This window comes from Balaenoptera physalus (assembly GCF_965194825.1).
Source record: "Balaenoptera physalus genome assembly, chromosome: 20".
Classification (NCBI taxonomy): domain Eukaryota; kingdom Metazoa; phylum Chordata; class Mammalia; order Artiodactyla; family Balaenopteridae; genus Balaenoptera; species Balaenoptera physalus.
The window spans coordinates 51,338,129-51,358,955 of record NC_138901.1 but is presented as its reverse complement, the minus strand read 5'-3'; the positions used below and the strand labels follow the sequence as shown (position 1 = coordinate 51,358,955).

The 20,827-nt window shown below is 53.6% G+C and overlaps 1 protein-coding gene across 9 annotated transcripts; it reads left to right on the top strand.

Moving 5' to 3' along the window:
* The first annotated feature begins 183 nt into the window (after positions 1 to 183).
* Positions 184 to 19,252, top strand: INPP5K (inositol polyphosphate-5-phosphatase K). Of its 9 annotated transcripts, none has more exons than XM_082443538.1 (12): positions 184 to 362; positions 2,175 to 2,282; positions 2,615 to 2,723; positions 5,866 to 5,982; positions 6,316 to 6,491; positions 7,063 to 7,174; positions 7,890 to 7,999; positions 15,905 to 16,091; positions 16,960 to 17,097; positions 17,370 to 17,453; positions 17,623 to 17,727; positions 17,919 to 19,252. In XM_082443538.1, the coding sequence occupies exons 1-12, from the start codon at positions 316 to 318 to the stop codon at positions 17,976 to 17,978; spliced, it is 1,353 nt and encodes a 450-aa protein (XP_082299664.1). In that variant the 5' UTR covers positions 184 to 315; the 3' UTR covers positions 17,979 to 19,252. The 9 variants fall into 9 exon arrangements, with proteins under 9 accessions (XP_082299664.1, XP_082299662.1, XP_082299665.1 ...); XM_082443536.1 differs by having other exon boundaries at positions 7,854 to 7,999; XM_082443537.1 differs by having other exon boundaries at positions 228 to 362; positions 2,084 to 2,282; positions 7,854 to 7,999.
* The last annotated feature ends 1,575 nt before the right edge of the window (positions 19,253 to 20,827 follow it).

Sequence of the window (20,827 nt, the reverse complement as noted above, 5' to 3'; positions counted from 1 at the left end):
GTGTTGTATCGGGTTCTGGTGACACGAGGACACGCCTCTCTTACGTCCCCGTCCCCTAGGCCCCTTTCCCCTCAGCCTTTCACCGTTTCGCGCTCCTTGGAGAGTTCCGCCTCTTCCCCCGAGCCCGCCACCCAGAGCCCTCCGTGCGCTCAGACCCCGCCTCTTACGGAAGCCGAGGCGGAGGGTTGAAATCCGGAAGAAAAACAATCGGGAGAGGGAGCTGGCCGGCTGCACCTGCTGTCCGAGGGGGGCCGATCGGGCCAGGACAGGCTGCCGCGGGGAGACGCGAGCCGGCCGGGCCACCGCGTGGGGACGATGGCGGCCATGAACCCACAGACCGAGCTGAGAGTCAGGACGCTCAGGTGAGGAAGGCGACTGCGGGCAGGCCGGCCTGCTCGGGGCGGGATCACTGCCTCCGACCCAATCGGGGCTGCGGGGCTGGGGCAGAACCAGACTGGGAGAGAAGGGGCCAGACCTACAGGGCTGCTTCTAGTTCAGAGGCCTCCCACATTCTCCCAGGCCCGTATCGAGAGGGCTATGTTGGGCTCGAACCCCGCACCCCCTCCAAACTCAGGCCACCAAGTTCTTTCCCACTTGGACGCCCCAAGCAGGTGGCCCAGTTGGGTTCTGGAGGAGGCAGCAGTGTTGGGCTGTTTGAAGTTAAAAACATAACGAAGCATTCTCCCCTTAGCTCTAGAGTAGAAACCTTGTTCTTACTTTGGATCAGCACATACATCATGGGGTCTGCCTGATCCCGTTGTGACCTCCTGAAACCCAAAATCAGATTTAGATAAGATCCTTTAGTGAAGTGATAATAGCCTGGTCTCATGCTTGTTCTTTAACGAGGAACAACGCTAATCACCAACTTAGTGCCGGTCACGATGCAAGGATTTGCTGCTAATCGTGGGACCTAAAAGTGGGAACAAGAAATGCCGGCTTTGGCTCTCCATCCACTTAGAGCAGGTCCCTGGGAAAACAAGGAGCGTTAGAGTAAAAGAGCTGCCTCTTAATCCTCCGTTGGACAGCAGGGGGAGACCGTAAACAAACGAAGCACGGAACCTCTGGCTGAGTGCCTGGGAAGGTGGTTATTGTATTGTTTTATTGATGTTCATATGGAGGGGCAGGAAGTTGCTTTAAGCTGGCCAAGAATTTCTTCAATTTGTGCTCTTTAGAACATGGACCTCTAAGAACAGGGTCTGGTGGAGAAAAGATGTTTGAGGACATCCTGCCCTTTTCTTCCCCCCCCCCCCGCCGCCCCCATTCTACACCTTCCACTGTTACAGGTCCTCCTCCTTACGGTGTGCCTAGGACTCACCTGAGGCTTGGTGGTTCTTCTTGGTCTCTGCAGGGTTTGTAGCCCCTGCCTGTTCTGTACTCAGCACAATCTGGGGGCTTCCTGGGAGCATTACTGTAACTATTCAAATTAAGAGATTTGCAAGTCTCTCCATCCCCTGAGCTGCTGATTAGATCCGTTGTTTCGCTAGGGTTTATGTGATGCTGAGGTGGATGTTATCCAACTGATGACTTTTCCCAAAAGAGGGTAGAATCTTGAGAGAGATGTTGAGAAACATGTTATTTAGAATCTTCTTAGGCTCTTCTGAAATGCTTGGCAGAATTGGTTGTGCTCCAGAGATGAGTGAGGAAGGAAATGTGGTGCTGTTATCTCTGTTATTTTTGAAATTCCCCTGTCTTGCAGTACTAAGGCCTCTCACAAGGTGAAAACTGAATCTCCAGAATCTTTCTGGTGGTTGTAGCATCCCGTGGATTGAAGAGTGGGGGTGGAAAGTTGCTGACTGAGCCATAGATGAAGGGCTGGTGGAATTAATAAATTCCTGACGGTCCACGCCATCCACACCCCTTCCCTTGCCTGACTCCGAAACCTTTAGCCCTGCTTTGGCAGCTCTCCTAGTGTCAGCAGCACCAGTGCTGCCAGGTGTAGGGAGCTGTACGCCTGCACGGAGGAGCCAGTCCAGGGTGGGAATTTCCTGCTTCGGGGACAGAGGTGAAGATGAAGGGCTTGTAGTTCAGTGGCCCTATTCCCTCCCCCGGATGCAGAAACACACATTTCCCATTCTGACTACAGCGGATTGTGGTGCAGCCGTTAGCAGGCGCAGTCCCCTGTCTGTTACCTGGACGAGGGCTCATCCTCCTTCCTCCATGGCTTCCCTTCTCAGCATACATGTCGTGACATGGAACGTGGCCTCTGCAGCACCCCCTCCAGACCTCAGTGATCTGCTTCAGCTGAACAACCTGAACCTGAATCTGGACGTGTATGTCATTGGGTAGGTGTCTGCAGGGCCCGTCACGCATCCCTATATCTGAGATCAGGTTAAGCCTGACCAGTCCCAAGTTGTCCCTGTGGGGAACCGCTGTAACCTGTACGCCCTCACTCTGGAGTCTGAAGGCCAGGAGCTTTCAGCCTGCATCAGGGCCAGGCAGCGTCAGTTGTCCTGGATCAGCAATGGCAAGGGGTTGGCAGTCAACAGCCAGGGGAGGGAGAGACCATGGTCATGAGAGCCCAAGGCTGGAAAGTCGGCTGAGGGCAGTGCTAAATGTCTGCGGCAGAGGCAGTGCCCTCCAGGCCAGGGGGAAGCCTCTGACCTGGGATGGGCAGTTTGCAGGAAATGAACGGTGGGATCATGAGCCTCCTTTCTGACACTGCCTTTGAAGACCCATGGAGCAGTTTCTTCATGGATGTGCTTTCCCCTCTGAGCTTCGTCAAGGTAACTTATAAGTTCATGGGCAATTGGGAAATGTGTCTCATCTCTTATCACTAATCCCTAGTCCTTTGGTCTCCCACTCCAGCTTTCATGCTGTTTCCCTTTTATTTAAAGGCCCAAACCTCAGTTGCACATGGCTCCCTGGAGCTCCTGCCTGCCTTGTGTCGTTCAGAGGTAGCTGGAGCTGAGCTGGAACCCCAGGGGCTAGTTTAACACCTTGATATTTTTCAGGTTAGGAGAATTCCTTGGGGAGGTGCAGCAGGGCTTAGTAACACCTCAGTGCCTACCCCACCCCTTGCCTCCAATCTCTACTCTCAGGCCCAGCCTGAAATCTCGGAGCATAATAACTGCCACCATCTAGCGAGTGCTTACTTGGTGTTAAGCATTATAAGCAAACTCTTTATATACATTATTTTAAAATCTTAACTCTTTTGAAATATGGGTATTATACAGGTAAAACCAAGACTCAGAGGTCTCACAGGATATCTGGGGTTCAGATCCAGATCTTTCAAACTTCATAACCCATGTTCTTGGCTACTGTACTTTATTGCTGTACTGATGATCTCTAAGGCTGACAGGTATCCCACGACTCGCCTGCTGGCATCAGAGGGTGTCCTCTGATCATGAGGGATATGCACCTCAAATTCTTAGGGGTGAAGAGGTTAGGAGAGGGGACACAGGTGTGGAGGAAAAAGGTTCTCAGTCTATAGGGCCAGTATTCTTTGGGGAATCTTTAGACCATAGGAGCATCTACAGGAAGGCTCTAGATTGCTGGATCTCACCTTTCTGCCCTACGCAGCCAAGGGATGAAGCACACTCCCACTCAAAATACCTCCAAGAAGCAATGCTTCTTGGAAATACCAGAATTCCTTTCTTCCCTTCCCTGGGTGACTGGATTTCTTCAGAATTAATTCTATTACCCTAATTTGCCTAAGGGTGCTGAAGCAAGAGCTGTGAGTCCTCCCGAGGAGGACAGAGCCAGGAGGATGGCAGACAAGGTTTGGTCCTGCTGCTGAGGCTAAAAAATGCCAGCCCCCAAGCCCTTGGCTCCCTCCACATCACACTCGGGCCTCTTGCTGCAGACTTGGAGCTGGACCTTCTCGGAGGGCAGAACCGCTTCTCTCTCACCAACCACTCCCTTTCCAAGACTGGAGGCCTCCTTGTACCTCGGCTAACTGGCAAGGGATTGGCAGGATGGAATTGAGCCAAGGAAATGAGCTCATCTTGCGGCACGGACACAGCTCATTCTACCCATGCGGCCTCCCGAGGTTGGGAGAGCAGCCTGAGGGCCTGGCACCCAAAGAGATGACCTTTCTTCCCCGGGCCAGGAGTGGAGGTGAAGGGCGAGCCCTGCCTGCAGCCTATTCCTTAGCCAGAAGTTGCCAGCCACGGGTTGAGAAGCCTGGGGCTGACCCCCTTGGCAGGCTCCTAGGCTCCCAGCCACCTCCCTCTAGTCCCTTCCTTAGCTCCTCCTACTTCATTTCCTCCACTGGAACTTCCCCCGCGAGCCTCCTGCCTTTCCCCACAGCCCCACCCCCACCTCCATCCTCCCTGCGCCATGCCCCCTTCCCTGCGGCTTCACGAAGTGGGCTGGTGCCTTTGTGGTAGAGCCCATCGCCCCAACCCACTCTATGGGTTCAGATTCAGCTTGAAACTCTTCCTGAATCTTTATCAGCTCCCTGGGAGTCAGTCCCTCATAGTCCAGCCCTTCGCCCACTTCCATTGTCATATTTGCACGCGAAGGGGAGAGACCGAGACCGGGGGTGGAGAGGGAGGCGGGGGACACATCTGAAGCAACCTCTGCTGAACCCTAGTTTCTCACACCTCCCTCCCTCGGTCTTGGATTTGGGGTTCCCCCTGCTTTGCCTCCTCCACCCAGAGCTCCTGGCCTGTGGGATCAAGTTTCATAATTCCTGGAAGGCCCCAGTACACACTCCCCACCCGGGGATTTCCTCCTTGGCCTCTGCACCTCATGCTCCGGAAATAGCTACTCGGGTGGTGGGTGTAGACAGCCTGCAGCTGAAAGGGAGGGTCACTGGCCCATTCCCACCCCACCTCCGCGGCCAGATTTTGGCAGTCCTGATCCTTTGAATATCCAGGTAGTCCTACTGGTTCCTTAGTCTCTTTGAGCCTCAGTCCTTCATGTGCAGAACAGGGACAGTGCTGCCTTGAAGGGTTGGCTAGAAGATTAAATGCGCAAGGCAGTGTGTCAGTGGACGGTAGCTACTCTCCCCAGTCTGTGAACACACGTCCTCTGCGCTCGCTCTCATCCCCTCTGCGTGGCCTTCGTACACACCAACTGCCCACAGTCTATATTATTTTTCAGTAGCATTTTCTTAATTTTTTTCCACTGAGCTATAATGTATACAGAAATTAAGTGTACAGTTTGATGGATTTTTTTTTTTTTGGCCATGCCACGCAGCATGTGGAATCTTAGTTCCTTGACCAGGGTTGGAACCCGTGCCCCCTGCAGTGGAAGCGCAGAGTCTTAACCACAGGACCACCAGGGAAGTCCCCAGGTGGATTTTTATATGTATATGCAGAACATGTTACCACTGGTCAAATCAAGATACAGAACATTTTCAGCACCCTAGAAGGCTCTCTCATGCTTCTTCCCTGCATTTACTTTCAAGAATCCCTAAACCAAAAAAATAATAGCTGCCAGTTAATCCAGCATCTTTGAGATAGATTCCTGCTTTATTAATGAGAAAATAGGCTGAGACTTGCCCAATATCAAATACTAAGAGCCCAAGCTGGGATTTGAACCCAGATCTGGCCCTTAGCCACTGTCCCATAGAGCATCTTTGAAGTTCTTTGAGCCCCGGCACACAGTACCCATGGAAACTCAGGAGCGCACTGAGGAGAAGAGCACCTGACCGTGCCTGGGCCAGGGCCGAAGAGTCCGTGCCTTCCTGATGGCAGGGTCCCTGGCAGCCTTGTCTTCTCTGCCCTCCACCCTCAAGCCCAGGAGCAGAAACTGGAACTTGCTTAGCTTCCAGAATACATCATTTGGCAACTGAGACTCCATCTGCACTGAGATGCCATCGGCCCCTGGGGCAGGACATCCGTGTGGATCAGGGCTCTCTAGAGCGCCCAGCACAGGGCCTGGAGGGACACGAATGACCGGTGCCCCTCTGTCCTGCAGGTCTCCAGTGTCCGCATGCAGGGGCTCCTCTTACTGATCTTTGCCAAGTATCAGCATTTGCCCTTTATCCAGATCCTCTCTACTAAATCCACCCCCACTGGCCTCTTCGGGTACTGGGTAAGGACTGAGCTGTTGTCTGAGTCAAGAGCTGGGGGGCCGCCTCTCACTGGGATGGGCAGGGCTGGGGGCTTTAGAGCTGGGCAAATGAAAAAGGGGGTGAAATGAATCTTGGCACTCTGTCCAGGCCAGTGCCCTGCATAGCCGCCTTCCCGCCTCAGCGGGGCTTAGCATCCCTAGGATGGCAGGTGGATGAGCTGGGCTCTGAGGATGGAGAGGCTACTCTGGGAGCTGAGTGTCTGACTCCTGGGAGATCCCACAGGAGGTCTAGGATGGGAAAAGAGAGGTGTGTCCCCCCTAGAATGGCTTCCCACCCTTCTGCCCACCTACCAGGGGAACAAAGGGGGCGTCAACATCTTCCTGAAGTTTTACGGCTACTATGTCAGCATCATCAACTGCCACCTGCCCCCCCACATGGCCAACAATGACCAGCGGCTGGAACACTTTGACCGGATCCTGGAGATGCAGAATTTTGAGGCACAGGATATCCCCAACATCCTGGACCACGAGTGAGCATGCCGTTGTGAACTGCCACCCCTGCCCTCTCCCCCAGGCCAGCCCAGGCAAGCGTGCTCTGCCCGGTCACTGCTCCCCAGCCAGAGGCAGTCCGCCCCATCTCCCACCCTCTCCCAGCCTCTTCCCTGACACCCCATCTGCTCTCCTCTGCAGCTTTGCCTACCTGAGGTCTGCAACACCTTCCCTTTCCCTGGCCGCTCTGCCCTGCCTAGAAACTCTGGGCACTTCCGAACACCCCAGGTCAAGAACCTCGTGGTTCCTGAGGTCCCCGGAAGGGCTGGTTCTCAGCCTTTCCTGGTGCCCGTTGAGGAGGGAGGGCTAGAGCCTGCTCCACATTTGCCACGTGCCCCTTGGGGCTCGTCTCCGGCTTAAATGGCGGCAGGGTGGGGGCCGTGAGAACAGTCCCGTTGGGCCCTGCCCTTGTCTTCACCTGATCTTCTCACCCACCCCTCGAGCTTTCTGCTCTCTGGCAGCCCTGCAGTGAGTGGCCAGAACCCCTGTGGTCCTGCCTTTTCTGACCTCGTCACAAACCTTCAGGCCGCCTGCTTTCCTTTCTTTCTGAAGCCTCATTCTCTGGTTTGGAGACATGAACTTTCGGATTGAGGACTTTGGGTTGCACTTTGTTCGGGAATCCATAAAAAATCAGTGCTACAGTGACCTGTGGGAGAAGGATCAGGTATCTGATGAGGGGAGGGCCCCGAAGGGTGGTCTGAGCCCATGGTGGGTGGAGGTCAACATGAGATGTGGGGAGGTTCTCTAGTGCCTGTTCTCCTTTCCCAGGCCGCCCAGGTCCCTGTTACCAGGCAGGGTGGGGTCTTACAGGGCTTCGCCTCGCCTCTGCGGGTGGGGCAGCCAGTCCTGTCCGGCCGCCCCAGTCCCCAGCTGGAGGAGCGAGGACGCAGCCACTGGGTGTGCGTGAGATTAGGGAGCAAGAAGGGCTTCGGCCTGCTGTGGCCCTGCGCCATCGCCAGCCCTCTCGTGTCCCTGTTGTCTTTCCCACCCCCAGCCTGGCTTGCCTCCTAGAGGATGAGATACCACCCCTTTGGGGGATCCTGGCTACCCCAGCCTCCCCTCTGTCACACGTCTGCTGGTGGCTGCCAGGGAGATGGAATTCAGAGCCTGGTCCCTATAGTCCAAGAACTGGGAAATGGCAGGCAGCTGCCTCCCCTGGGACCATGGGGTAATGTTTGCAAAAGGATCCAGCTGATCTCCCGGGGGTGAGGGCGCCGGGGGCTGGGGTGCTGAGGCTGCCGCTGGGGCAGTGAGGAGGTGGAGTGGCCGGGTTTGACTCTTGCCCCACTGCGATGGCATGTGCCAGCCCTTGACTGTAGCGTGGTGCCGGGCCGTTGGGGCAGGACTGCTGGGAGATGGGACTGTGCCTTTCCCTCCAGCTCAGCATTGCCAAGAGACACGACCCGCTGCTCCGGGAGTTCCAGGAGGGCCCCCTGCTCTTCCCGCCCACGTACAAGTTTGATAAGAACTCCAACAACTATGACACCAGGTGAGGGGACTCCACCAGGAGAGGATCAGCCTGTCGCAGGTCTGGGCCTGGGAAGTCAGATCGTGCTGGCCCTAGTGGCAGTGGGAGCTGCCTCTGAATAGAAGTGTCGGGGAAGCAGGAATCGATCCAGCCATCACCTCTCGGGAGTGGCACCACCCGCCCCCCTCATGAGATGCTGACCGTGGGAGCTGTCCCAGATTGTCCGCAGAGAGAGCAGGAAGGGGAGACACAGTGCTGGCAGGAATAGGGGTTGGGGGCAGGGCAGGTAGAGCCAAAAGGGAGGGAAGACAGTTGATTGCTGACTTGAGGGGACTGTACTTCAGCATTCTGGGAACCCCTGCCCCAGAATGTTGTCCCTGTTGTCCCCGCTCCCCAGGGCTTTCTGATCCTACCCAGACAGGGGGGCAGAAAGCTTGGCTCAGCCAATTACTGGTATTACATAGCCCTGCCCCAGCTGTGAGTGGGTCGGGTACTATTTAGGAAGGTGAAGTAGTAACTGTCGGGGGAAGTTAATGGGGAATAATGTAGAGATAGTGCATCTGGTAGTTAGAAGCACAGCTCTGCCCTTCATCAACTGTATGACCTTGGACGCGGTATTTAAGTCTCAATTTTGTCGTCTATAAAACGGGGATGATAACAATACCTATTTCACGGGGCTGAAGAGTAAATGAGACCTTGCATGTGCTCAGACCAGTGCCTGGCACCCGGTAAGCACTGTGGTAACTGCTGTTGTTATTTTTATTTTATTTTATTATTTATTATTTATTTTTTTATAAATTTCTTTATTATTTATTTTTGGCTGTGTTGGGTCTTCGTTGCTGCACGTGGGCTTTCTCTAGTTGCGGCGAGCGGGGGGCTACTCTTCGTAGCAGTGTGCAGGCTTCTCATTGCGGTGGCTTCTCTTGTTGCAGAGCACGGGCTCTAGGCGCTTGGGCTTCAGTAGTTGTGGCACATGGGCTCAGTAGTTGTGGCACGTGGGCTCAGTAGCTGTGGCTCGTGGGCTCTAGAGCACAGGCTCCATAGTTGTGGCGCACGGGCTTAGTTGCTCCACGGTATGTGGGATCTTCCCGGACCAGGGCTCGAACCCGTGTCCCCTGCATTGGCAGGCGGATTCTTAACCACTGCACCACCAGGGAAGTCCCTGTTGTTATTTTTAGATTCATGTCTTCAGGTGGCAGTTTTACTGACAACCTTTCTCAGAAGCTGAGAAAGGGCCAAGTGACCACCAAAACCTTAGGCTTAGGCAGAGGGGCAAAAGTAGCTCTGGCAAGAGGTCCCTGGCCCAATTTAGGGCAAGGATCCTCATCTCTTTGAAGAAGAAGAACCCCCTACCTGCTATGAGGCTCTCTGTTTCAGCTGGAGCAGCTCCTTCATGTATTCCCCTAGCAGGACTGTCTTATGAGGGAGGTAGGAGGCGCCTCCAGGGCGGCCCAGGCCTCTGGGATTTAGCAGGTGAGTAGGTATGTCCACAGCCAGCCTGGGGTGAGAGGAAGAGCTGCTGGCCCAGTGCTGGAAGCCGTGTGGCAGAGCCACGATGTCCCCACCAAGCAAGGGGGAGAGCATGAGCCATTTCAGGTGTGTGGAGCAAGACAGAGTGGGGTCACAGCCAGGGCAGTGCACACAGGAAGAGGCCACGAACACTGAAAACAGGGTCCAGCCTGAGCTACAGTATAAGCCAGAAAGAAGGGAGGAGGTCAGGCTCCAGCTGGCCTGCTGGCCGGTCCACAGCTGACAGTCTCCCCAGCCATCCATTGGAAATGAGGGTCCAATGGACTCACTGTGGAAATTGTCAGGCCTCAGTGGGACAGGCTGGAGCCTTGGGGGCTGGGACCCTCTACCAACTGACTTCAAAACCTCACTTGCCAGCAGGAAGAGAGCTGCTGACAGACCGTATGGCCAGGTGTCCTTCTGCCCACACCCCTGGTTATGGGAGGGACACCAACAGGAGACTGGAAGTTACTGAGATGACCTAGAGAGGCTCCGAGATGTTCAAGGTCTTACCCAGGTGGCTCAGCTAGTGATGGCGGAGCTGGGGCTCAGACCCAATTCTCTGGACTGTGTTGCCCATGATGCCTTCCTCTAGCCCACAGTGCCTCTGGGTTCACAGCCAGTCTTGCCAGCAGCAGCAGAAAGGAGGGCAGGATCGGGAGAGCAAAGGCTTGCTAAGGAGAAGGCAGATATTATTTCCACATAATAGGTATAATCCACATTGTGACTGACATTATTGAGTGCTGACCATGGGCCAGGCATTGTGCAGAGTGCTTTGCCCGCATCAGTTCACTTCATTCATACTGTATCTTCATTAGGTAGACGCTGTTCATACTGACTTTTTACAAATAAGGAAACTGTGTCTCAGAAGATCTAAGTAAGGTAGTAACAGAGTAAGTGACAGAGCAAGAATTTGAACTGGAGTCTGTGTGAATCCAGTTCCCCTTGCCTGGAGCCCAGGAAATGAAGGAATGTCTGGACAGGAACAGGGGCCTTATGGGGGGACATCCTAACTGAAATATTCCCAGCTGGGAGCTTCTGTGGTGGGCAGGGCCTGAGCCCCACATAGTGAACAGAAGCATTCCTGTCTGATCAGTCTGTTATTCATCCTTGAAAGCCCAGTTCAGACATCATCTGAACCATCTGAAAAGCCTTTCCTGACCCTTGCCCATTTCACTGAGAGTTCTCTCCTTCCCTTATGCTGCCTGCAAGCCTTGCACACACCATGCTTTCAGTGTTGCTTTTAAGACACAGCGTGCCTTTCTTGCTGTGCTATGAATGCCCAGCGCACAGAGACTGGATCTGATTTATGACCGTCCCTGGTGTGTAGCGTAGTGCCTGGCATATGTTTGAACTGGGAGCCTGAGAGGACAAAAGGAAAAGATAAGGTATTTAAGGAGCAACCAGTCTAGTAGAGGGACCCACCCAGAGTGAGAGAGCCAAATAAACACTCTCAAGTCCAGGAGTTGGCCCATAGAAGGTTCCAGAACTCTGTGTGGAAGTGCTGAAGGAGGGTGAAGCAAATGGTAAGGAGGCGGGCAGCTGAAACCAGGAGGAGTCAATGAGAGTTATTGTCAGGGAGGCAGAAAGGAGCGCAGGCATTCTGATCAGTCAGCAGCGCTGGTGAGAGGCATCTTGAGTGGAGCTGACCCGCTGTACAGAGGGACCGAGCTGCATGCAGGGCATGGTACGGAGCTTTGCCCGGCCTCGGCAGCATCCCGGAGCCAAGATGTAATGAGAAACGAGGTCAGCTCCATTACACGGGAGTGCGAAAGGGCTGAGGGCAGGAAATCCTATTAAAGTCAGGGATTGCAATGGTTTTGTTACAGTCGACAGGAACCCAGTCCACCTCTCCGCTAGGCAGTGAGCAGAGGATGTTATGATCAATCTATTCAAGACTCGACTCCAGAGTTCAACGAGACACTTAGAAGCCATCATAGGGAGCCGAAAGGAAAAGTGCTCTCAGACCCAAAAATGGAACACATCACTACTTTTGGGTCAGTACACTGGCTCAAGTTTTCTAGGCTCTTAAGCCAGGAGAATCTTGCAGAGCTCCTTGGTTTTAATTTTTAGAAAGTAAAGACATACTACAGGCACACCTGGGAGATATTGCGGGTTTGGTTCCAGACTACCGCAGTAAGGCTAATATCACAATAAAGAGTCACACAAATGTTTTGGTTTCCTGATACATAAAAAAGTTATGTTTACACTATACTGTAGTCTGTTGAGTGTGCGATAGCATTATGTCTAAAAAAAATGTACATACCTTAATTTAAAAATACTTTATTGGTAAAAAAAATGCTAACCATCATCTGAGCCTTCAGCAAGTCATAATATTTTTCTCAATAGTAACATCAAAGATCACAGATCACCGTAACAATTACAATAATGAAAAAGCTTGAAATATTGTAAGAACTACCAAAATGTGACTCAGAGACATGAAGGGAGCAAATGCTGTTTAAAAAGTGGTGCTGGGGCTTCCCTGGTGGCGCAGTGGTTAAGAATCCGCCTGCCAATGCAGGGGACACGGGTTCAAGCCCTGGTCCGGGAAGATCCCACATGCCACGGAGCAACTAAGCCCGTGTGCCACGACTAGTGAGCCTGCACTCTAGAGCCCACGAGCCACAACTACTGAGCCCACCTGCCACAACTACTGAAGCTCGCGTGCCTAGAGCCCGTGCTCCGCAACAAGAGAAGCCACTGCAATGAGAAGCCCACACACCACAACGAAGAGTAGCCCCCACTCGCCGCAACTAGAGAAAGACCGTGTGCAACAACGAAGACCCAACGCAGCCAAAAATAAAATAAAAAATAAAATAAATAAATTTATAAAAAAATAAAATAAATAAATAAAATAAAAAATGGTGCTAATGGTCTTGCTCGATACAGGGTTGCCACAAACGTTCAATTTGTAAAAATCACAATATCGGCGCAGTACAAGAAAAGCGAAGCACAAGGAAACGAGGTGTGCCTGTAATCTCCAGAAAGAATTCTTGTACTCAGTCACGACCATTGAGCCAAAAAAAGCATTAGTGATGGGACTTCCCTGGTGGCGCAGTGGTTGAGAATCCGCCTGCCAATGCAGGGCACACGGGTTCGAGCCCTGGTCCGGGAAGATCCCACATGCTGCGGAGCAGCTAAGCCCGTGCACCACAACTACTGAGCCTGTGCTCTAGAGCCCGCGAGCCACAACTACTGAGCTCGCGTGCCACAACTACTGAAGCCTGCGCGCCTAGAGCCCAAGCTCTGCAACAAGAGAAGCCACTGCAATGAGAAGCCCGCGCACCGCAACAAAGAGTAGCCCCCGCTCGCCGCAACTAGAGAAAGCTTGTGCGCAGCCATGAAGACCCAACATCGAAGACCCAATGCAGCCAAAAATAAATAAACAAATAAGTAAATAAATAAATTTATTTAAAAAAAAAAAGAATGAACAATACAGGTGCCCAGTGATGAATGTGGACCAGTCCATGGCAAAGGAGGAAAGGGAGACAGGCTGAGGTCCCAAGGAGGAAGGAGAGCCAAGCTGAGGTACTGAGGGGGAAGGAGAGTCAGGCTGTGGTCAGGACTTGGGGAGGATCCTGACGGGACAGCAAGTATGGGCTCTTGACCATAATAGGGAAGTGGAGGGGGGAGGATGCTTTGAAAGGGAGAGTGGTACTTTCATGTGGTTCATTCCCAAGTTTTAAGAATTGCTAGGCACTGAATGTCCAAGATTGGTTTGGAGATTGAGTGTCTGTTGTCTCTGGGATGGGAATACCACATTCCGATATCCCCTGAACACTCCTCAGAAGAGTGAAGGATTGAAACAACCCAGGAGCCCCGAGCAGAGGTGGTTTAGCCAGTTCCCACTTCTTGACCACTCCCTCGACAATGTCTCTTTAAAGTAAGCACTGTTATCACCCCATCTTAAGAGTGGAAGAAACTGAGGTTTGGAGTGATGAAGTCACTTGCCCAAGGGCAGAGCTTTGTTTTAGACTAAGTTACTGGTTTGTTGTAAAAGGATCTAACTCAGAAGCAGGCAGATGGAAGAGATGTATAGGACAAGGTATGGGGAAGGGGAAGGAGCTTCCATGCCCTCTCCAAGGGCACCACTCCCCAGATTCACTAACCTGGAACCACATAGCTCTTAATTAACAGGGGCAGAACCTTCCCCGAGCTGGTCTCTGATACTAGAGTCCGAGTTCACCACCGAGGCACCATTCTGCCTCTATTGCTGGAAAACCATATTGCTATTGAAGTGATGGAAGTATATGAGAAATGTTTGTTTAAAATAGTAAGTGAATAAAGCAGAAGACAAAATAGAATTTCAAACTGATTATAAGCATATGAAGCTGTATATGTTAAGATTAGGTGGGCAGGGCTTCCCTGGTGGCGCAGTGGTTAAGAATTCGCCTGCCAGTGCAGGGGACATGGGTTCAAGCCCTGGTCCGCGAAGATCCCACATGCCGCGGAGCAGCTAAGCCCGCGTGCCACAACTACTGAGCCTGTGCTCTAGAGCCCGTGAGCCAGAACTGCTGAAGCCTGCACACCTAGAGCCTGTGCTCCGCAACAAGAGAAGCCACCGCAATGAGAAGCTTGCACACCGCAACGAAGAGTAGCCCCCGCTCGCCGCAACTAGAGAAAGCCCGTGCACAGCAACGAAGACCCAACGCAGACAAAAATAAATAAAAATAAAATAAATTATTAAAAAAAGATTAAGTGGGCATTTTTCTAAAATATATTTTTCACTTTTTTTTAACCATTTATTTTTTTTAAGATTTAATTTTATTTATTTTTGGCTGCGTTGGGTCTTCGTTGCTGCATGCAGGCTTTCTCTAGTTGCGGCAAGTGGGGGCTACTCTTCTTTGCGGTGCGCGGGCTTCTCATTGCGGTGGCTTCTCTTGTTGCAGAGCACGGGCTGTAGGTCCAAGGGCTTCAGTAGTTGTGGCACACGGGCTCAGTAGTTGTGGCGCATGGACTTAGCTGCTCTGCGGCATGTGGGATCTTCCCGGACCAGGGATCGAACCCGTGTCGCCTGCGTTGGCAGGCGGATTCTTATCCACTACGCCACCAGGGAAGTCCCTAGGTGGGCATTTTTGAGGAAAGAGAATGAGCTTGGGTTTTTGTTTTTTTTTTAGTTCTTTGGGTTTCACGAGCACTTGTTGAGTACCTACTTCATGCCAGGCTCTGTGCTAATGCTGAGGATACACAGGAGATGCCAAGCGTCCGTCCTTACCTTCCAAGCTCACATGCTAACTGATAGGCTGACTGGGAAACAGTAAACTACAATATAATGTAATAGGAGATGTACTTGTGTAGAATGCTTTGGAAGCAGAGAGGTCAGTGACGGCTTTATGACTAAAACAGCACTGGAACTGGGCCTCTCCCTGTGACAAAGGGAGTTATAGATAGCAAAAGCTGTAAGAGTAGAGGCCCAGAGGCTTGAGAGGTTCACCATGGTGAGGTGGGTCTGGGGCAGAGGAGGGAGATAAGGTAGCACAAGGGCTGTCAGACTCCTGCGCACCTTGAAAGCCACATTTGGAGACTTGAGCTTTATTCTGGAAGCAGTGAAGACTCCTTAAAGGTTTTAAAGCAGCGAATCATCTGACCAGGCTATATGGTCTCTCTTATGCCCGTCAGGGAAGCTGGTGAGTAAAGAACAGGTGGGAGGTCTTTCACTTGGCTCTTGAGAACAAAGCATCACAATAGCCAGTGTATGCAGAGAGTTTATGTTGTACGAAGCATGGTGCTAAACATTGTTTGTGTTTCATCTCATTTAATCATCTCAGCAACCCTATGACATAACTACTATTATCTCCATTCTACAGAGGAGGAAGCTGAGGCCTAAGAGGGGTTGGCCTGGTGATTAAGGGCACATGCTCTGTGGTCATGCTGCCTGGCCTTGAGTCCTGGCTCTACCACTCAGTGGCTGTGTGACTTTGGGAAAGTTACTTCCCCTCCAAGACTCATTTTCTCTGCTTGTGAAGAGTGAAATAAATAGTTCTGGTTGCAGGCATGTAGTGAGCATTCCCTAAATGCTTCCCTTTCCTTCCCTAAGGTCGGGTCTTTAGTATGGGGGAAGCCAAATTCCAGCTCAGGTCTGTCTCACTCCAAATTCCAAACCTCAGCTTCTTTGATGTTCTGCTGCTTTTGTTCAAGAAATAAGAAAGGCTTTAAACGGGATGTTTCTGAGTCACAATTCGATTGTGACCCTCTAGTCTACTGAGGGTCCTTGGCCGAGTCTGACAAAGGCCAGCATACTCTTGGTTCCATTGGACACCCTCCTGCCTGCTGCCATGCTGGTCTCCAGCTCTGGCCCGGGGGGGTCTCGTGACTGCTGACAGGCCCTGGTGTTAGGGAATCCAGCAAGCTCGTGGGTCCCTTCCTGCTCACCTGCCAACCCTTCTCTCCCCATTCTTCCTCTCCTCCCACCCCCAGTGAGAAAAAGCGCAAGCCAGCATGGACCGACCGCATCCTGTGGAGGCTGAAGCGGCAGCCCCAGGCCGCCGTCCACACCCCGACGCTGTCAGACCCCCACTTCACCCTGTTTCCGAGGAGCTACGTCAGCCACATGCTGTACAGCATCAGTGACCATAAGCCTGTCACTAGCACCTTTGACTTGGAGGTAAATTTCTGGGCTGCCCGGCACTTGGCAGAGGAGCAGCCGTGCTGGGCCACATCCCCAGACCCTCCCGCCCTGGGTTCTCATGTCAGCAGATGCCCCAGGGGAGACCTTTGGGAGGACATGATTGCCTTTCCTCCCGGGTCAGGTATCCCAGCTCTTCTTAGGAGCTGTTGATGGCTCTGTCTGTCAAAAATGTGTTCAAACCCTTTGTCAATAGGTTTCCATTTCCTCTTGGTACTGTCCCTTGGGGCTCCTGAGTTCCATTATGCTTATTACCTACCATGTGAAGTAGGACTTGCTTTCATTTGTCTTACACCTATCAGGCTCAGGTTGCAAAGGGAGCCCCCTCCATCCTTGTATCTTGCCATCTCATGACCAAGGCGGTGTTCACCTCCTTTGAGCTGCTGGCTGCCCTCTTACTGTTTGTCTGTCTTTATACCACTGTGTCCCTTCACATGCCTATAGCTGTTCTCACCAGAGGCCCCCAAATTGGATTTGGGCCTTTGGGTCAGGGACCGTGAAGGGCCTGCGAGCAACTCCCTGGCTTCTTTCTTCAACCTGTCGGCAGCGCCCCTGACCTCCCCCACCCTGACGTTCCTCAGCACTTGGCTCTCTGCTTCGTTACCCAGCCGGCCCCCAGTCTCGTCCTCCTGGCAGGGCCAGCCATCCCCGATCAGCCTTTGGCCCTTCTTTCTAGCTGGCCAGCCAAGGTCTGATACTCTAAGGGCAGCCTGGTAGAGTTCACCAGTGGGTGCCCCTCCATCCCTCTCCACTGACCCTGACCGTTGCAAGGGCACAGTAAGGACATTCATCTCAGGGAAGGGAATGATGCTGTGGGACTTCAACCCCTTCCCTCCCCTGTGTGTAGCTGAAGCCATTGGTATCTGCCCCACTGATCACCCTGCTGCCCGAGAGCCTGTGCACCGAGGAGAGCGACCTACTGATCAGCTACTCCCTGACCGCAGACTTCCTCAGCAGCCCCTGGGACTGGATTGGCCTGTACAAGGTGACGTGGCAGGCGGGCAGGGAGCCCACCAGTCGCACCCCCCCCCACCAGTTTATCTATTCTGAGTGCTAATGGGAGTTGGGCACAGAGACTGCAGAGCTACCCTCATCCACCCCAGGGGTCCTTGCCCACCGAGGGGCTAGCAGTGAAGGGGAAGAGGCAGGTGGTATGATGGCCAGCCTTAGAAATGAGACCATCCTCTCTGTAGGACTTGACATGGGTCCCGTGTCCTCCCAGACCACTGACCACCCGCCCGATCCCCCCTCCCACAGGTGGGGCTGCGCCACATTAATGACTACGTGTCGTATGTCTGGGTCGGGGACAACCAGGTCTCCTTCAGCGACGGGCTGAATCAGGTACCTGCCCCCTTTCCTGAGACAGGTATTCCACATCTCCAGCAGGCGGGCTTGTCTGACCTCTCCCCTGTCTTCTGGAAGGAGCAGAGAGCTGGATACCTAGTCGCTGAGAGCTGAATGGGGCCTGGGGCCGTGGAGCTGATCCACTTCCGTCTGTCCTTCCCTCCAGGTGTACATCGACATTAGTGACATCCCTGAGACTGAGGATCAGTTTCTCCTTTTTTACTATAGCAACAACCTACATTCTGTGGTGGGGATAAGCAAACCCTTCAAGGTAATGGATGCTGGTGGGTAAGAGGAAGGGTAGCCCAGAAGACTTGAGCCCATCACCAGTTCCCTGAGGCCACGGGCCGAGGAGCCGACCCCTACCATGGAGCCGAATCCTTTGGGGGATGGGGGAGACAGAAGGCACGGAGTGAAGCCTGCCCTCGTCCCTTCCGCTCACTGCCTGTTTTACCCCTGCAGATCCAGCCTCGCTCCTTCTTGGCGGAGGGCCCCCTGGATGAAGCCCAACCACAGATCTGAGCCGGGATAGAGTGAATCCAGGGCGGAGGCTGGAGCTGGCAGCCAGCTCTGCCTACCACTGCCAGGAGTGCTGGGGGCCCAGCCCGGCCCCCTGAGGAGGCAGCGGTATCCTCCACCTCCCAGGGGGACCTCTAGCCACACTCCTTTGCTCTCTCCAGTCCAGATCTCTGGAATCGGCCCCTTAAATACAGGTTTTTTTTGCTGAGGTGTGAGTGAAACCAGCTAGTTTGTCAACAGTGAAGATCTAGACAGTCCACTGGATGTGGGAAGGACCCTCTGGCCTGCATCTCATTTCTTGATTTCCCCCACACACACTTCCAGCCCCGCCCAAGCAGGCCTGCCAGGCACATGCCCCATCTGGCACAGGCCTGCATTCTTGTCACGCCACCCTGGGCCTTAGGCTGCCTGGGAGGGGGAGATGCTCCCATTTGTACAGGCTGCGGAGACTGGTTGGCCCACATAGCACTGGGTTCCAGGAGTCTTGGCATCTCGTTGCCTGTCCCCCTGAGGGGTGGGCAGAGGATCTGGGATCCCTGCTTTCAGCAGAAGCAGATGACTAAGTAGGCAGGATGGAGGAGCCCTCCACCCAGGCTCTTCTGAAGGGGTTGTGGGCAGGCTGATGTGTGTCCTTCTGCCAGCAGCACACACACCCCACCCCCACCCCTGGCTCAAGGAGTCCAACTCAGGAAGTTCCAGGGTCTGAGCAGAGGACTGGACCCAGGTTCGCTTCTGCTAGTGGGTCAGGCTCCATGCCCCCAACCTGCCCTCTTGTGAAGGGCTGGCAGGTGGTAGAGGACCTATGGCCACAGACTTTTCCAGGGTGGTCCTTGCCCCGTCCAGGTCATCTGCCCCTACCCTCGCCTGCCATCACAGGCCAGAAACCTGCCCTTTGTCTAGACCACTCTGGGACCTAGAAGTGGGGGCAGGCGGAGAGGAGAGTCAGAATCAAGATGTTCTGGAGAATCTGGCCCGGGGGTCTTCAGAGAGCATTCTCCAGCTGCTGTGTGGACACGGCCCAGCCCCACTCCCACCATTTGCCTCCAGCCGCCGTTGACTCTACAGCCTGTTTCCAAGGAGAAGACACCTCAGGGAGCCTGCTCTGTGACTATTAACACCCAGCCTATGACCTGAGACTGAGGGACACTCCAGTTGCTCTGCATTCCTACTTCACCCTGGGAGCCATCAGGAACTGTCCCTCTGGCTTCTAGCAGGCCATGGCCGTCTGTGTTCTGTGGCTGTTGCATTGGGGGATAATTAGAAACATGGCTTTTACACTTGTGACTCCTTCATGATAGTGGTGGGAACGGGCACACGCTCCTGGGCCCTTGCTAGACTCCAGGACGAGGGCCCTGTTATCCAGACTAGACTATGTCTGTGGATGACAGATGTTGCCCAGGTGGGAATGGGATGAGGTTCTGGGATGGTGGCCCTCTGAGTCCCTGGTCCAGGTGGGGCATGCCTCTTATGGTGTTGGACACTTCGTTTACTCTGCTGCTGAGTAGGTAGAATGGGTTTCTTGGGACTGAACTCTCAGAAAATGTGCATACTCTGCTCTCACCGATTCATCCCTCCTCACCCGGCACTCCCTCACACCTTAGTCTTGAGCCTTGGTCCTGGGTTAAGCTCTCCAAAAATGTCACCATCTCTTCTCTCTGCCCCACCTCTCCCCTAGATCCCTGTACCCTGAGGTCCCCACGATAACTTCTATCCCTGCCCCCAACACACATACCTGAGGGACCCTGAACCCTTGAACTCACCACCTGTTTCCTTCTCACGCACAAGCGTCGTGGGCGCTGCTACAGAGCACCCTTCGTGGGTAGACGGGGAATCCAAAGCCCAGAGGAGGGGCGTGATCCCTCCGAACTTAGCCAGGGAGCTGCGGTGTCATGCAGGACCAGAAACACAGGAATGGGGTCAAGACCTGGGTTCGAATGACAGTGCCACCTCTGCCCTACTCTAGGAGTCTCAGTCTCTGTAAAATACAAACAATGTTCCGGTTCACAAGATTATCGTGAGAGAACAATTACTAAACAAAAACAAAACACTATCCAGCTCTTCATTCTGATTGATGTAGCCCTGGGGCTGGACCTCAGGGCTCCTGACTCCGGGGGTCCCCCTGCTTCTCCTGTTTCTGGATCATGCTTATGCTCTAGGTGCCCACCTCTCCCCTTTGCCCTTAAGTCTTCACACACCCCTACCCCTGCCTCCCGTTAGCAGGGAGGGGTGAGTCCAGCAGTGACTGAGAGGCGGGAAGGGGAAGGGGGTGTGCTCTCCCTCCTCTTGGCCCCAGTCAGGATATGGCCGCTCTGGGCCCAGCCCTGACCCGCTGGGTGGAAACAGGAAATATGTGAGACTTGGTGTGCGCTGGGTCTCTGTGCCTGGCTCCACGGCTGATAAGGGCCATTGTGTGGCCGCCGGGGATGAGCCTGCCCTGGATAGATGTGCTTCCCGGAGGAAGGAAGGAAGGAAGCTTTGCTGGCCTTTCCTGGGCGGGGGAAGCTGAAGGGAGGGAAGGAAGGGTGCCCGGGGAAAGGTGCCTGCCCAAGGGGGCCAGGGGCCGGCGGCGCAGGCCCGCTGGACTCCACCCCTCCCCTGCCAGCATCTTCCTCTGGAAAGATCGCTTTCCCCATCCACTTCCCCCTTCACACTTCCTATAAGGAATGGCCGGAGACCTGAGGGCTCAGTCCCAGGCCAGGAAAGTGTCAGCTGTGATTTAGCAACAATAAAGATAGAAAAACAGGAACATTTGGGGGTGGGGAACACCTGAAGGTGCTGCAGAAAAGTAAGGGGCAAACAAGATAAAGGCTCCCCAACGCCAAGCCACCCAGGAACCAACCTCAAGCATTTGA

Excerpts from the sequence above, each read along its gene's own strand:
- INPP5K (XM_082443536.1), top strand. The coding sequence starts at position 316 with ATGGCGGCCATGAACCCACAGACCGAGCTGAGAGTCAGGACGCTCAG. Across the intron at positions 2,724-5,865 it reads CCCCTCTGAGCTTCGTCAAG|GTCTCCAGTGTCCGCATGCA; the intron begins GTAACTTATAAG and ends TCTGTCCTGCAG. Across the intron at positions 17,728-17,918 it reads GGATAAGCAAACCCTTCAAG|ATCCAGCCTCGCTCCTTCTT; the intron begins GTAATGGATGCT and ends TTACCCCTGCAG.